Below are 16384 nucleotides of genomic sequence, written 5' to 3'. Positions count from 1 at the left end.
AGCAGGTGGGTGTCTGAAGAGGACAGCAGTGGACAGCTGGTGACTCAGGTGTGGGGCAGCCCATGTAATGTAGGAAGGGGATTGGGGCACCTGACGTTAGGACCTCTAGGAGCACGTGGCATGTAGCACGCATGGGACTAGTGCACTCTCGGTACGGCCATCTGAGTGGCTTCCAGGAGAGAGAAGGGGAAGGGGAATGGCGGGATGGGAGACGAGGTCGTCAGCCAGAGACGGAGGCGTGAAGCAGGAGTCATAGTACCAAAGTTGGGGGGCGGTAGAGGAGGCGGGCACAACGTGACAGGATCAAGCAAGGTGGCCCACCCCCTAGGCGAGCCCCCAGCAAACACACACGTGTGCACTCACACCCTTCCTCTGGTGGAACTCGGGTCTGACACCGTGACTGATAATCACCGTTGGACCTCCTGTCCGGCCTGAATTGCCAGCATTCGGCCTGGCCCTTCCTCTTGGACCCTAGTTCCCCATGGAGGTGTATTTTCCTACTTTCATGGAGAAAAGCTCGGTTTCTTACTGAGGTCATCTGCTTCTCTCTCTGTTAGAGTGTTCCGAGCTGTGGTATCTTACTGATTCCCTTTCTTTTCCGGCTGTTTGCCCTACAGAGGAGGAGCATGGGTGCCTGAGAAAGGTTCCGTGCTGTTGTGTGTGACTGTGGGGACACGGGCTCTTGCATGTCATTTCATAAGCTCACAGTAGCCGGGGACCCAGCGTTCCCAGCGGAGGAGGAAATGACAACCCACTCCAGTATCCTTGGCCGGGAAATCCTTGGATAGAGGAGTCTGGCAGGCTTCAGTCCATGGGGTCATAAAGAGTCCAACCAACTGAGTGACTAAGCAGCAGCAGCGGTGTTCCCAGAGAAAGCGTGATAGGCCTTCTCTTCTCTTGCTGCAGTGAATGAGAGAACTCGGAGAAACTTTCCACCAGGAAGGGACTGGGGACCAACCACCGTCTTCTCCAACCACGTTGTTGTTCAGTCACTAAGTCGCGTCCAACTCTTGGCAACCCTGTGGACTGCAGCACGCCAGGCTTCTCTGTCCTTCACTGTCTCCCAGAGTTTGCTCAAACTCATGTCCTTTGACTCAGTGATGCCACCCAACCGTCTTATCCTGTCGTCCCCTTTTCTTCCGGCCCTCTATCTTTCCCAGCATCAGGGTCTTTTCCAACGAGTTGGCTGTTTGCATCAGGTGGCCAGAATACTGGAGCTTCAGCATCAGTCCTTCCAGTGAATATTCAGAGTTGTTTCCTTTAAGATTGACTGGTTTGATCTCCTTGCTGTCCATGTTAACACTAGCTGTTTCTTGGCTGGAACAGACTGAGATCTTTGCTGTGGCCAGGTGTTAACATGTCTGTGGTGTCCTGTAGACCTCTCACTCAGGAGGAGATTGCTGAGAGGCGAGAGCGTGCAAGACGAAGGCATGCGGAGAAGTTGGCAGCGGCGCAGGGCCAGGCACCCGTGGAGCCCACCCAAGATGCAGGCGCCCTTGAAATGAGTCCACAGGGAGAAGAGCCAAAAGGTACAGCTTTTCTCAGTAGTTTCCCCATCCTCAGTGATACGGATGGGGTTTTTGCCAAACTTGGAACACTCATCCTTCTGGTCTTGGGCTTTTAGCTTTGAAGGTAGCTTTCATCAATATACTTCTATCCTTGGTGTTTCTTTGCTCAGTCTCAGCTAACAACAGTGTCTTCCTTGTCCCCTCTCTGTTTCTCAGCAGCTCCTGGATGCAGAGAGCATCTGGGCACTCATGGTCCTTCTGTTTCTGGCAGGTGATGAGCAGGGGGTGGAAAGTGAGACCCCCAAACCCGTGTCCCCGGAAGGAAGCGAGCAGGAGTCTTTTATCGCCTTCGCTCGAGTGTTCAGTGGAGTGGCGCGAAAAGGAAAGAGAATTTTTGTCCTTGGACCCAAATACAGTCCTCTTGAGTTTTTGCAGCAGGTAAGAACAGGAAGTAAAACATTCGTATATTGTTTCATGGTTCTGCTTTCTTGTTAGATAAGTGATTACCTTATTGGTAGATGCGTTTGATCTCTAGGGAGGCGCATTTGGGTGAATCTGTATACTTCCTCTTGTGTCACTTTGGTACCATTTGATAAACCTCTCTCAAGTAATAGCATTTAGGAAATTAGGCTAGTACAAGAATCAAGTTTTCAAACCTTATTTAGTTAATTTATAAGGCTTTTGTAGAAATTCAAGGCTAGAGGAAAGAACTGAGAAGAACAGATGTCATGGTGGAGCCAGGACGATGCCAGGTGTTCAAGACATAAAGATCCAAAACCCAGGTGGCATGAGCCAAAGGCATGGGTGGTGAGCAGGTGATAGGCAGCGGTTTCTTGGCAGGCAGATCCCAGACATCGATCAGGAGGGTCTGACAGTTGGTGAACAGCCAGCATCTAAGTATGTCTGGACCAAAGGGGAAATAAAGCACAAGCTAGAGCTGTCTCAGAACATTTTTGGACATACAGAAGGTGCATATGTGGTAATCAAATGATAAAGGTCAGAGGATGAATGCCAGAGGTCCACGGAGCCAGGCAGCGTCAGCGAGAAGCTGTGAGTGGGGCCTTCCAAGGTGATCGTGCTCCTCTGGGCGCAGGTAAGCCAGGGGCGCTGCTGTGCTTGGCTGTGATGAGAGGTGCAGGAGGTGGCAGAAGAAAGTCTGTGCCATCAACTTCTCCTGCCTTGAATGCTTAGTCCATCAGTGTGAGCAGCAGGTGAATCCTTGGACAGGTCCTTGGACTTGTTGCCATGCTGAGTGGTGACTGAGCAGTTTGTGCTAGTCTGTGACATGTTCAGATTCGTAGGGAGGAGTATAGCAGTTGGTGTGTTTGGAGTTACTTTTGAGGGGAGGGTAAAAATGTTGTAATAAGGGATATAAAAATCTACTTGTGATCTTCTTACCATCTTGGTTACCATCTATCCATAAATGTATTAGGTATAGTTCTCCATTTATTTAGGTCATTTAAAGTGTTACCATTTTCTCCATAAAAATCTTTAATCACTTTTGTTATTTATTCCTAACTCTCTTATATTTTGTTAGTATTCTGAAAGTTACTGTTTTAAATATATATGTATGTACTTTTTTTTCTACTGCTAATCTATAGACATACAGTTAGTTAACTTTTGTATGTTGGTCTGTGTATGACTTTCTTGCTAAATTGTCTTACTAATTATAATTTTTCTGTCAGTTCAGTCTCAGTCGTTTCCAACTCTTTGCGACCCCATGAATCGCAGCACGCCAGGCCTCCCTGTCCATCACCAACTCCCAGAGTTCACTCAGACTCAACGTCAATCGAGTCAGTGATGCCATCCAGCCATCTCATCCTCTGTCATCCCCTTCTCCTCCTGCCCCCAATCCCTCCCAGCATCAGAGTCTTTTCCAGTGAGTCAGCTCTTCTCATGAGGTGGCCAAAGTACTGGAGTTTCAGTTTTAGCATCATTCCTTCCAAAGAAATCCCAGGGCTGATCTCCTTCAGAATGGACTGGTTGGATCTCCTTACAGTCCAAGGGACTCTCAAGAGTCTTCTCCAACACCACAGTTCAAAAGCATCAATTCCTTAGTGCTCAGCTTTCTTCACAGTCCAACTCACATCCATACATGACCACAGGAAAAACCTTAGCCTTGACTAGACGAACCTTTGTTGGCAAAGTAATGTCTCTGCTTTTCAATATGCTATCTAGGTTGGTCATAACTTTTCTTCCAAGGAGTAATTTTTCTGTAGTTTGTTTTAAATGAATGGTCCTACTGTCTGTGGATAATTCTGTTTCTTCCAATTTGATCCTTATATTTTAAATTTCTTCCAGCCTATGTCTTGAGCTCCCCTATAGAGTTGTCAGTGAGTCAGAACACACGCATGTACATGTAGCCTGTGCCTCAGAGGCCATCATTTTCATGAAGTTTCCAAGTCTGCCCTAACACAGTAGCTTCTCTCTCCTCTTGAGATTTTATGCATTTACTTACCTGTGCTTCCTTTTTTGCCACTCACTCTATGTTTCCAGCAATAATTATCTTTTTGTATGTGATGTCTTGGACATTTTTTTCCTCTTCACAGCACGAGCACAATGCCTTGGGTACCAAAGATAAGTCGGTTCCTTCGTTGGCATGCCTTTGGGGCACTTGCATGTATATGAAAATCGTTGAATAATTCAAGACAATATCTTGAATAATTTGAGACAGAATCTCCATGAGAGTACATGTGATGTAGAAAGAGTTAGATGTAGAGCATCTTTGCTGTGAGAGTGTCGTGTGTCTTCTCGTCAGAGTCTCCGATGTGTCACAGCACGCTCTCTCCCACGTTAACAGCCCAGCCTAAAATAGTGGCTGTTTGGCCCTTACATGGCATTTTTATGACATCTAACTACTTCTCAAAGTTATTTATTTTCCTGTGTTACTCACCAGTAGCACTAGCCCTTGTCAGATGCTTAAAGGACATTATAAGATTGTAATTGACATGACAATATAATAATGTTAAAGCTATTTTAAGTGATAATAGTAACAATGAGTATTGAAATAATAGCACAGTGGTTCTGGTGTCCAATGGTGTCTGACACAGTTCATATAAATACTGGCGAAGGGTATGAGGATTTTTGTGTGTTAATATCGTGCTACCAGGGCATCCCTGGTGGCTGAGACGGTAAAGCGTCTGCCTGCGGTGCGGGAGACCCAGGTTCGATCCCTGGGTTGGGAAGACCCCTGGAGAAGGAAATGGCAACCCACTCCAGTACTCTTGCCTGGAAAATTCCATGGACTGAGGAGCCTGGTAGGCTACAGTCCTTGGGGTCGCAAAGAGTCGGACATGCCTGAGCAACTTCACTTTCACTTTTACCAGGTCACAGCAGAATTTATATTAGCCATAAAGTTTATGATTATGTGTAATTCTTGACAGGCTTTATGTATATGAGAAGTCTCTCTAGTTCAGAATTTACTCATAAACTGAGACTTTTTATATCACACCATTTCAGATCTGAATGTTTCGGGTTTACATGAAACACTGTGACTGCACTATATCTTACTTATGAATCAAAGTAACTTTGTAGGTATTAACCCAAACCTGTTTTCCTCTGACGTCTCCTAACTTAGCTTCTGTTGTTTTTCTTTTCTGCCCAGGTGCCATTAGGCTTCTCAGCTCCATTAGAGGACCTTCCCCCAGTCCCCCACATGGCGTGCTGTACGTTGGAAAACCTGTACCTTCTGATGGGAAGGGAACTGGAAGACCTCGAGGAGGTGCCTCCAGGAAATGTGCTAGGTAGGGTGGTGCTGTGTGTCACATCTGTGCTCCGTTGCGAGACGTGGCCTGACATGTCACCCGAACCACGTGAGATCTCTGAGGGAAATGACTTGGATCTCATTCTTTTTTTTTTTTATTTATTTATTTTGGGTCGTGTCCTTTGGTTTTAACTTAGTGCATTTCAGTAATTAGCATGTACAGTAGTGCTGTGCTGTGCTTAGTCGCTCAGTCATGTCCGACTCTTTGTGACCCCTTGGACTGGAGCCCACCATGCTCCACTATCCATGGGGATTCTCTAGGCAAGAGTACTGGAGTGGGTTGCCATACCCTCCTCCAGGGGTTCTTCCTAACCCAGGGATCGAACCCAGGTCTCCCGCATTGCAGGAGGATTCTTTACTGTCTAAGCCAGCAGGGAAGCCCAAGAATACTGGACTATGCAGCCTGTCCCTTCTCCAGGGCATCTTCCCAACTCAGGAATTGAACTGGGGTCTCCTGCATTGCAGGCAGATTTTTTTACCAGCTGAGCTACCAGGGAAGCCCATGTACAGCAGTAACTTGCTGTAAATTATGGTAGGAAATAAAAAGTAACTGCTTAAGAAATCTGTGAATAAGCTGAGGTTCCATTCATTTGGGGATGAGAAAGAATTTCTGCTGACAGTAAAGTCAGTTCAGATGAATAAGACACTTCTGGTTCTAAAGTATCAGAAACTGTTCTGATTTAAGGGTCTGTCTGCTTCCAGGCTCTTTTAATCCATTGAATGTTTTATATTATAAATTCATAAATACTGTTCCTCATCTCCATAATGCTCATTACTTCTTTGTGGAGTTCACTTTTAAAGGTCCTCAGTGCAGCCTTGAAGACTCAGCTGAAGGAATTTTCCTTGGATCATCATAGGCACTCTGAGTGTGAAATGGAATGCCGGGTCCCGTTCTGAACCCTTGGAGTCCTTGTCAGGTGTAGAGCTATTTATGGGGGGACTCCTTGGGCTCCAGCTTCTTTTTATGTTTTAGAGAAATGGTCTAGACTGCTGGTCTGGAGCTGCTGGATTTTGTCCACTTTAGTCCAAGAAATTTGCGTTTTGATACTCCCTTGCAGAAATACGTAATTAAACATTTTTTTTTCATTACTTTTTTTGGGGCATGAATTTCTAGCCTCTCCTCAGTGTTACCCATTCTTTTCATCCTCTTTGGAAAATGCTGTTGAACCCTAACAATTTGCATGACTTATGAGCTTCCATAACCAGCAAAACATTTTTTATCAGGAAGGACATGGGAAGATGAATAGAAAGCATTCTGTTTTTGTTTATAAACCTTCCTTGTGATTCCTGTATTCCTCACACTCAATTAATTTTGTTTCTTAAATGGAAGGTGAGGTGGAAGATCTCTAACACAACGTTCAAGTGAAAAGAGAAGTACTGAAGAAGGCTTCAGAGCATGGTTTCTGTCGTATCCCCTCCAGTTAAGGGTCGTTGTTTGTGCTCTCTCCCCAGCAGAGGTCAGGAACATGACGTGCAGTCGTTCTGGTTGCCTTCTGTCTATTTCTAGATTGCCGTGTGTTGCTCAGCCCTGAGGCCAGCTGTGTTATGAGCAGGGAGACCATCTCTCTCTCATCTGCCTCCTAAGGCAGCCATAACCCTGCTATCTGCAGGAGACCGGCCACAGATTAAAGCATTCTTTGTCTTGGGGAAGAGAGAAATACCTCATTCTCTTTTACTGATCTTTTGAAGTTACTTGGGAGCAGTGGTAGGAGTTAGGGTGTTGGTTAAGGTGCCTGTTGGTTAAACATTTGTTTACCAAATTAAGTTGTTAAAAAATAAGATGGACACACAACTTTGGGACAAAATGAATTAAACAGAAAAGTGAGATATATTTTGTAGAAGCATTAGGATTGTGTTTAACTGCCAGTGATCAAAAAACCAACTGCACAGTCTTCAGTTTCCCTCAGTGGGAAGATTAGGGTAGAGGATAGACAGCTGAGGACTGGTGCCGTGGCTGTCTTATGTCATCAGGGAGCAGGTTCCCTCTCTTTGCCTGTTCACAGTCCTTAGCATGGGGCTTTGTCCCCATGGGACCAAGATGGCATCTGCACTGACATTCCTGGCTGGAAGAGGGCACACGGGCCAAAGGCCTTCTCACAGCACTGATGTTTCATTTATTTTTGTGGTCATTAGTTTATTTATTTTGGATGATTTGGTTGATGTTATTTTAAAACCTTTGGCAGTGACCGCCCCATATATGGTCTATTAGATATCTAAAATATCTCTTACTAAGAAGTGCTCATAAACAGAGGCTTTATACGTCTCTTCTAAATATCAGTTTGTCATGTGTGTTCTGATTATTCCATTATGCCAGCTTTCACCTCTCTCAGTAGGGGATTAGAAACTAAGATATGTTTGGGATGAAAAGGTCTGGTTTGCTCTGTGGAGTGATGAGGAAGTTCAGTGGTTTGGATGTGGGAATTGTGGGCAGGTGTGAAGCGGAGCTGGTATTCAGCCAGCACACACTCGTGCCAGTCTTAACGTGTGGAAACACCACAATCTGAGGTTGGAATAAGCAGGCGCTGCTCCCCGACCCCCACTGCCTGGCACCTTTTCTCCCCCTGGACTTCCCCATAATCCAGGGCTAAAGGGTTAAGTCTGGCACACCTGGGGTCCCTGTTGAGCAAGCACTGGTGTTTTTATTTGGGAAGAAATGCCCTGTTAGTGACCAGTGTATTATATATCCTCGCCTCTTTGTGATTTTTGTTATGTGGTCACCTCTAGCTGCAGTGAAAGCCAAAGATTGAGTCTCTTACAGTCTCTACAAGTAAGGCAGGGGATATGGGATGGTGAATGGTTTTTGAAGAGCCTGTCCACACTCTCAACCATATTTCCTCCACATTTGCCTGGTGTTGCCTGAAGCCCCTTCATTATGGTTCTGTTTCTTTACATTAGGGAGGAAGATAGTCTGCCAGAGTGATTATAAATGTAACATTGAAGGGATTGGAACCCAGCCAGCCACTTCAGCTTACCTTCTAAATTGAAGCATACCGGAATTATTTTCTCTCTATTAACCTAGATCTGTTTGAGCCCTGTGCTTGACTGTAAAGCATGAGTATTCCAAAATTCTGCTCCTAGGTCTGCCACTAACTAGCATATGGCCTCAGGCCAGTTGCATAACCTTTCTGGTCCCCAGCTTTCCAAAATAATTTGGACTAGAGTAATTTTTACTAACAATCTTATTGTAAAAATAGAACAGCTACTTTGATTGTTTTTCTAAGACTGTTACGGACTTTCAGAGCTTCTTCTATTATGTTTATCATATATCCTAAGTTTTAAGGACAGAACATTAAACAGCATTGTATGGATGCATTTTTATTACGGTAGCTATAAAATATAAACAAAATTTTATGTACATCATATTTGTAAGATACATACAAACTAAAAATGCTTAGTACTTTTGTCATAAAAATTGTCCCTGGATTATGTCAGTATGCCACTGATTGAAAAAAAGTCCTAGGCTAGATCATCTCCAAGGTCGCTCCTAGCTTTAACTTTTCAGGCTTGTGTTTTTTAAAGAAAAACCTTATGTCAGTTATTAGGACATTTCTCTTCCTAGTATTCGTTAGAGGAACAGTAAATTTTTGATATGGTTACTAGGTTGGGTTGAGAATCCATTTCAGTGGCTCCATCAGAACATCTTGAACTAGTTACCAGTTTGTAAGGCAAATTTCACTTGTTCGTTGATTTAAAAACTGGAGCATATGTAGCAGTAGCAGCAGTTTCATAAGCCAGGTGTTTAATACAACCTTTCGGAGTGAGGAGTAATAAGGCAGGACAGGGGTGTGTTGAGAGGTGAGAGAGAAATCAGCACAAGAGAAAGCTGATTGCCAGCAAGGGTGATAAATGCTGGGGTTTAGCTGTGGTTTCTAGAGTGAGCTGACTGAGACCAGGCGTGCCAGCATCGTTGTTGTTTACTAAAGAGTTTTCCTGTCATAGGGATGAGCAGGAAGGGGAGGGGGAGAGTGGGATGGGGTGGGGTGTGGATGGAAAGAATAAACTGAATGGCCGAACGTGGTTGAATTAGTCTACGTGTTCTAGTTATCTGTTACTGCAAAACAAACCACCCAAAGCCCTAGTGCCTTAAAACAAAGGCAGTCTTAAATTTTTCATGAATCTGCGATTCAGGCAGGTTTGGTGGGACAGCTTGTTTCCATGCCACACAGTGTCGGTTGAAGTGCTCAGAGCCTGGGCGCTGGAATCCTGTGAAGGTGCTTTTCACTCCCATGTCTGCTGACTGATGCTATCTGTTGGCTGGGACCGTGTGTGGATGTGGCACTAGGGCTGGAACGTGTGACCTTTGCACGTGGTTACTTGGCTTCCTTGCAGCACACTGATAGGGTCCTGCAGCTGAGCATCCCAGGAGGAAACTGCATCAGCCTCTGAGGCCTAGCCCGTAACTCCTTCAGCCTCATTTTTGCCACCTTTTCTTCATTAAGAGGTCAAGAGTCACTAAGCCTGGCCCAGACTCACAGGGAGGGAACTAGCTCCACCTTCAATGGGAGATACGTCAGAGAATTCGAGGACATGTTTTAAGATGACCACACCATGGATCAAAGATGATTTCTTCTTTCTTTTTATATTGTAGCGGGCCTGTGGCTGGACACATACTACAAATTGAGACAGCAATGTGTATAGTGATCAGGCATGCCTGTTAACTTCATCTTTTTTATTCTTGTTAACTTAGAGAAAAAGATGCAGTTCTTATTTTAATAAGAAAATCGTAGAGTGGTATGACTGATACCCATATGCTTTTCATCCAAAGTGATACCGAGTCAGATTTATCAGCTGCAGATGAAAATTTTTGTTGGTAAGGAAATGAAAACATTATATGGCATTCTTGAGCAAGTCAGTGTATAGAGTCAAAGTCTAAAGTAAAGTTCTTTTACTAGCACTTGAAAAATGCAGATTTCACATTTATTCTCAGCTATAACTCACTTGGAATACTTACACCGTCTGATAAGTGTGGTTAGATTTTATGGTCTGGAAATAGTCAATTGAAAGCTGAAAATCATTTAACTCCAACCTGATGTTTGAAAAGTTGGTAGAGATGGGACCGCAGAGACCTTACCAGGTTGAACACACAATAGTCTTTTGTTCAGTTCTCTGCTGAGAGTATCTCTAAAAATAAATGTTTGCTCCAGGCTCCTATTTAAATGTGAGGGGAAATTGAATTAGGATTCCAAATCTTTAGCTTTCTCTCATACACTTTTAGATCTCTTCCATATGGTTAACTCTTTAACAATTCAGGGGCATATTCCAAGAAGAAACACGATAGTTCTCTTTTTTCAACATAAAGAAAATAAATATCAATTAGCCTTTTTCTGAAATAGTTTTAGTTTTGCCATGGTTGTTTGCTGGGTTGGTAGGAAGTCAGTGTGCACTGAATGGGGAGAGAGTATTTGTGTGTATCCTTACTCGTGGGGTGACTGAAGAGTCAGAAACCTTTGAAGAGTTTTACTAGCAGATTTGATTTGATTGTTTCAAGGGAAAGCTCAACATTTTGTGACTCTTAAGCCTTTGTAGTACTTTTGTAATACTTTAAATTCACTTACTAGTGGATTTCTTTCAAATATACTTATTATTAGCATTTCCACTTGGAAAGAATAACCAGGAGCCTTACTATTCATTTCTTAGTATTAATAGTTTCAGCTGATTTTTAATAACTTTCGTTTTATAGATGATAATTTATTCTCCAATTTTGTAATAGTTGTCTTATTTTCTTTTTATTTTTATATTGCCTGTAAAGGTATGATAAATAATAATAGTTATAGCTGCTCATCTGTCTTGTTCCTCTTGACTTTAATGGAAATATTCCTAGTATGTTAGTTACAGGTTTGCTGATGCCCGAAGATTTGTATTTTTTAATCATGCTAGGAAAGTTCTGAGATTTTTGAAAATCAGGAATAAATACTTAAATCTTACTGATGCATTCTCAGCATCTGAAGACAGGGTTATAGAGCTTTTCTCCTTGCTATAATTGATGTCATGAATTATATTTAGTTATTTCCTGATTATTAAGATGTCCTTGTGTTTCTGGAAGAAAATAATACTTGAGCATTGCATATTTTCTTCATACACTGTTATATTCAATTTTGCAGTATTTCATCCAGACTTTTCTTGTATGATTAATAAAATTGCCATTATTTTCTTTGTGTCATGGTGATCCAAAATGGGAAAGTTCCATCTTTTCTACCTTCTAGAACTATACTGTTCAGTTGTTAGCCGTTTGCCATATGCCATTAAAGATTAGAATCAGATAACATTAAAAAAACTTACTTCATCAGATGCACCAGTCACATTTCAAGAACTCAGTAACCACATGTTACTAATGGCTACCATTTTGGACAGTGTCATTCTGGAGAAATTTCTATAGAATGTGATAATCATTTTTAAAAGTTTTCAGCATAATGTGGGTCACAGTAGAGATCTATTTGAGAAGTGCAGAGAAGCCAAGTAAGAATTCTCTCTTACATAGGGATAGCCACCAGTCTTTTTAAAAATCTCTACATGTGTATACTTAGGTTTTAAATTGTGATGAAAATGCAGTTACACAAAATTCACCTTCTTGATGATTTTTAAATGTAAATTGGTAATTTGTTGTTGTTGTTGTTGTGCTGCACAGAGTGAAGGATCTTAGTTTCCTGGTGAGGGATCGAATCTGTGCCCCCCAGCTGTGGAAATGCACATTCTTAACCACTGGACCACAAGGGAAATCCCTGTAGTATATTTTTAATACAAAAAAATCATACTTTCTGTACAGTTTTATAGCCTGTTTATTTTTCTCTTTGAGATAATCTCTTCTCAGAACATTTACAGCTTTTTCCCTTTCGTTTCAGTGCATTATCTGTAACTCTTAGAACAGTGTTGAAGAGTAGTGTAAGAGTAATGTCTTATTTCTTTTAAGGTAGAGGAATTCCTGTAAACATTTTAGTGTTTCCATGAGATTGGATTTGGTTAGTCTATATTATGAAAATAAAGTATCCTCTTGTTTCTGCTTACTAGATTAATTTTTTAAATGTGGGTTGATGTTGAGATTTATCAAGCGGTGTTTTCCACATCATTCAGGTGATATTTCTCTCTCTTGATCCACTTACATTGTGAATTACTTTAACATGTTTTCTAATATCAAACCAGCTTTATATTCCTGGGATAAACTATTTGATGAGTGTATTTCAATATGTTAATAGAACAGTGAATTCAATTTTTTGGTAGTTTTTTCTATAAAATGTTTATAGTATTTGTAAGTTTGCCCAATCTATAGTTTTTTGAATATTTTATATTTGTGTAGTTTAAATATCAGCTTTATACTAAGCTATATGCAGGAATAACAAATTAGGGGATATTTTCATTGTTTCTTGTTTTGCAGAACAGTTTTATCAACACAAGAATTTTTTGGCTCTTAAATTTGATTAAACCTCCTGAAAGCAGCTTATACCTGCTTCGGCACAGATTCAGTTCCTCACCAGGAAACTAAGATCCTGCGTTCTGTGCAGCACAGCAAAAAAAAAAAAAAATTACCAGTTTACATTTAAAAGAAATTTATACCTGGTTGGTTGTCAGGTTGTGATTCGATAATGTTATCAATTGTTACTGTCTCTTTCTTTTTTATTTAGAAGAGTTGGTTCATCTTTTTTTCTTTTTTTTCCCCAAGTGAAAGTATTCATAGCCTGAATCTTACTGATAACTTTGGCTGGATTTCTTTAGTTTTATATGCAGCATTTTTTTATTATTACATTTTTACATGTCTTCTAATTCAGTACTTTTCAACCCGTGTACTGCAGTTGCACTTAACAAATGTGACAGGCTGTTGCTCCTTTTAGCCTCGAGGCAGCTGAGCAGGTTATGGGATGGCTGGAGCCCTCTTGTCTGTTACCTCGGATAGAATTGTTACCATATGGTTTAGTAAAATGCTCATTTTCAGATGTGTCTGTCGAATCCACGTTTTTACTCACTGGAGCAACTGGCTAAAACTGCATAACATCTTTTGAATAGGTTGATGAATACAACTTCATAACCTAAAAATTGTTAATTAGCCTGCTGCCACTCTAGACATTATATGAGAACAAATGGGTATGTGAAGGGTATCCGTCTCCAAATACTATGTTTCCCTTTTACATGGCAGTTATAGAGACTAGCTTGTCAGAGGAAATAAAGGAACAGATAATTGAGATGATTTTTGCTGAAGTTTTTCAGTAAAGAAAGGCAAGCTGTGGGTTAGTAGTCTGAAGGGGTGGTTGGGTGAAAGCAGAGGGGGAGAAAGAGAGAGAGAGTGTATGTGTGTGTGAGTGAGAGAGAGAGAGACAGTTCAATGATAGTTGTTTTTCAGAGTGAAAAAGAGGCCCTGAAAGGGGAAAGCTGAAGGATGCAGTGACATGCTCCAGTGGTGAGTGGTATGTAGAGTATAACCTCTCCAACTCAACAGTGTGAAAGACCTGGTTGACTGTAAGAGGAAGGAAGACTTGGAAAATTTCAAAGCATGTGGTAACTTATGGAGAAACCACAGTGAACTTTTGCTAGCTGTTAGATCATAGGATTGTACCCTCTCCAGTCTTCTTGCCTGGAGAATCCCATGGACAGAGGAGTCTGGCAGGCTACAGTCCATGGGGTCTCAAAGAGTCAGACACGACTGAGTGAGTGACTGAGCAACCACAACATAGGATTATACCTTGACTAGATGGGACTGCTAGGTGGTTTGGGCAGAAGTGGAGATGGGATGTTGAGTGAGGATTGCTCAGACGTGGCAATAAAAGTTTGCCCTGAGTCTAGTACCTGTCAGGGAGGGACTGTAGGCTATTCTTAGACATTTTGGAGCTGTCCCAGGTGTAAACCTGGAGGAAGTACCACTGAGACCTAGTTGGCAGGGACGGGGCGAGCTCACCTATCACTGAGCCACCTCGACAGACTCAGCTCATCAGCTTGTTGCAGTTTCCTCATTTCTACTTGATTTTGGCCCTACCTGCCAAGCCTGTTTCAGATACAGTAATTGAAAAAGTGAACAGTTGTATTTAGAACTTACACATAATAGTCAATGTACTGCAGGTCATAGTCCACTTCAGATGATATTGGAAACATACTTGTGAGCTGAATCTGCATAATCTTCATGCCAACCCTGGGGAGGCCAGGGAAGTCAGAGCCTGGAAGTTAGCTAAGCCCCTAAGATACTAAAAAATCAAATGTCAGATCCAGGAAGTAGGAAAGAGTAGGTGGCAATGGATGAAGCAAAGGTCACGTTCAAACAGCTGGCGGTGAGGCACTGGGCCTCTTAGTGTTTTAACGCCTGCCAGATGGGGACATAATTTGACTTCTGTAAATGGCTCATGCAGTTTAGGAAGATATCTGTGATGAGTCCCACAGTAGTCTGGCTGACAAGGCCAAATTCAGTTTTGTCCAGCTGACAGCTGACTGTCAGATATACTCATATACCCCTGAATTGATACCCTCCATTGGAGGACCACTTGGCATATGTATCAAGAGTTTTAAAGATAATTACACCTTGGAAAATCATCATATCCTTTGACCCAAAAGTGCTACCTTTATGAATTGATTCAGAGGGAAAGTATTAATATTGTGCACAAAGATTTGGCTATGAAGATATTTATTATAGTCTTGGGAGAGAGGGTAAATGGTTCAATAGAATTTTTAAAAATTTTTCCAAAAAGGAAGTATTTGTAAAGACTCTTGAAATAGTTTGAAGTGATTTTGGGTGATAACAGTCACTGTGGATTTTGAGTGGTGGCAGTAATTATAAAGGCTCAACATCTCTTGATTTTTTCAGAAAAGACAAACTATGTGGTTGAGAGGAAGGTGTGATGTTTGAGGGAGAAATATGTTTCTGGTATGACTAAACTGTGGCAGACTCATTAGATGTGAATGTAGTCAAGGAAATGCATGTATTTTTCAATCATGATAGCTGTTCGCATGGTGAAATTCTTAAAATCTGGCAATGTCCTATGTTGTAGGGATGAGGCTTAGAAACTTTTATAACCTTTTAATGTAATTTGTACATTGGTACAACCACTTTGAAGAACAGGTGACAGCAAGACACCTGTTTTATTTTTCTTTTTACCTTTTTTATACCTAAAACATCATCTAATTTGATTTTTTTTTAAAGATCAGAAGAGACGACAGTGTTAATGTCTTTCTTTGACACCATTGGTGTAATTTTATAGAATTTATGCTATTGAGTGGAGAAATATGAAGTATAGAAATAGGATCCTCTGGGTTAAAACTCCAGCTGAGCCACTTTTCAGCTTTGTAGCCTTGGGCAGGGTCCTTAACCCCTCTGATCCTTCATTTCATCTTGCAGATGAAGATAATGGAAAGCAGCAGGAGGATGCCCTTTATTTTGTTACAAAAAAATATCAAAAGGCAAAATGTTAATTAAGTAACATGGTTATTTACCATTGATTTCCATGGGAAACATTATCATTAGCTAATTGACTGCCAATAGTCACACATATTAAGAAAATAAATCATAAGTGAAGCATATAATTATGAAGATTAAAGAACACTTTTCTAATTTAGCATGTCGCTTATTTATTAATAAATGCAGCTCTTTTGATCTAATTGAAAAAATTCAGTCTTGCCACCATAAACATTCTGTTGTTCTTGTGAAGGCTGTTTGAAAAAATCCTCCAAAAAAATGTGTGTAGAAAAGAAATCAGATGCTTTGGCTTCTGTGGTGGTTTAGGTCGCTCAGTCCTGTCTGACTCTGCAGCCCCATAAACTGTAGCCTGCCAGGCTCCTGTGTTCATGGGATTTTCCAGGGAAGAATACTAGAGTCGGTTGCCATTTCCTTCTCTAGGGGATCTTCCCAACCTAGGGATCGATCCCCGGCCTCCTGCATTGCAGGCAGATTCTTTACTGACTGAGCCACCAGGGAAGCTTTGGTTCCTACTGAAAACTATTTCTCTGACTCTCCCTCTCATCCTTCATTATTCAGAGTTAACAGAGAATCAGAACTTTCAGTAACTTCCTCAAGAGAGAGCTTGAAGTAGAGATGGCAGAGGGAATTAGTTTCCCGGAGAAGCAAGGCAGAAAGGGTAAATCCTTGAAACTTCAGAATTACCACCATTGATGTCAAGAACGCCATTGCATTTGGGTAAGAGCC

At 41.8% G+C, this 16384-nt stretch overlaps 1 protein-coding gene and 1 non-coding gene across 4 annotated transcripts in view; both read left to right on the top strand.

The window, feature by feature from the left end:
- The window catches only part of EFL1 (elongation factor like GTPase 1), a 113925-nt gene that overhangs the window by 34996 nt on the left and 62545 nt on the right, over positions 1-16384 (top strand). For all 3 annotated transcript variants that reach the window (XM_005221897.5, XM_002696606.6, XM_005221896.5), the window contains exons 13-15: positions 1378-1529; positions 1780-1946; positions 5113-5251. In XM_005221897.5, coding sequence (XP_005221954.1) covers positions 1378-1529; positions 1780-1946; positions 5113-5251 — 458 coding nt within the window. The remainder of the gene's footprint in view (positions 1-1377; positions 1530-1779; positions 1947-5112; positions 5252-16384) is intronic.
- Positions 4622-4693, top strand: TRNAR-GCG (transfer RNA arginine (anticodon GCG)). The gene has a single exon. It is a non-coding gene; the product is annotated as a tRNA-Arg (tRNA).

The sequence above is a fragment of the Bos taurus genome, chromosome 21 (genome assembly GCF_002263795.3).
Source record: "Bos taurus isolate L1 Dominette 01449 registration number 42190680 breed Hereford chromosome 21, ARS-UCD2.0, whole genome shotgun sequence".
NCBI lineage: Eukaryota > Metazoa > Chordata > Mammalia > Artiodactyla > Bovidae > Bos > Bos taurus.
This window is presented reverse-complemented; position numbering and strand designations above follow the sequence as displayed.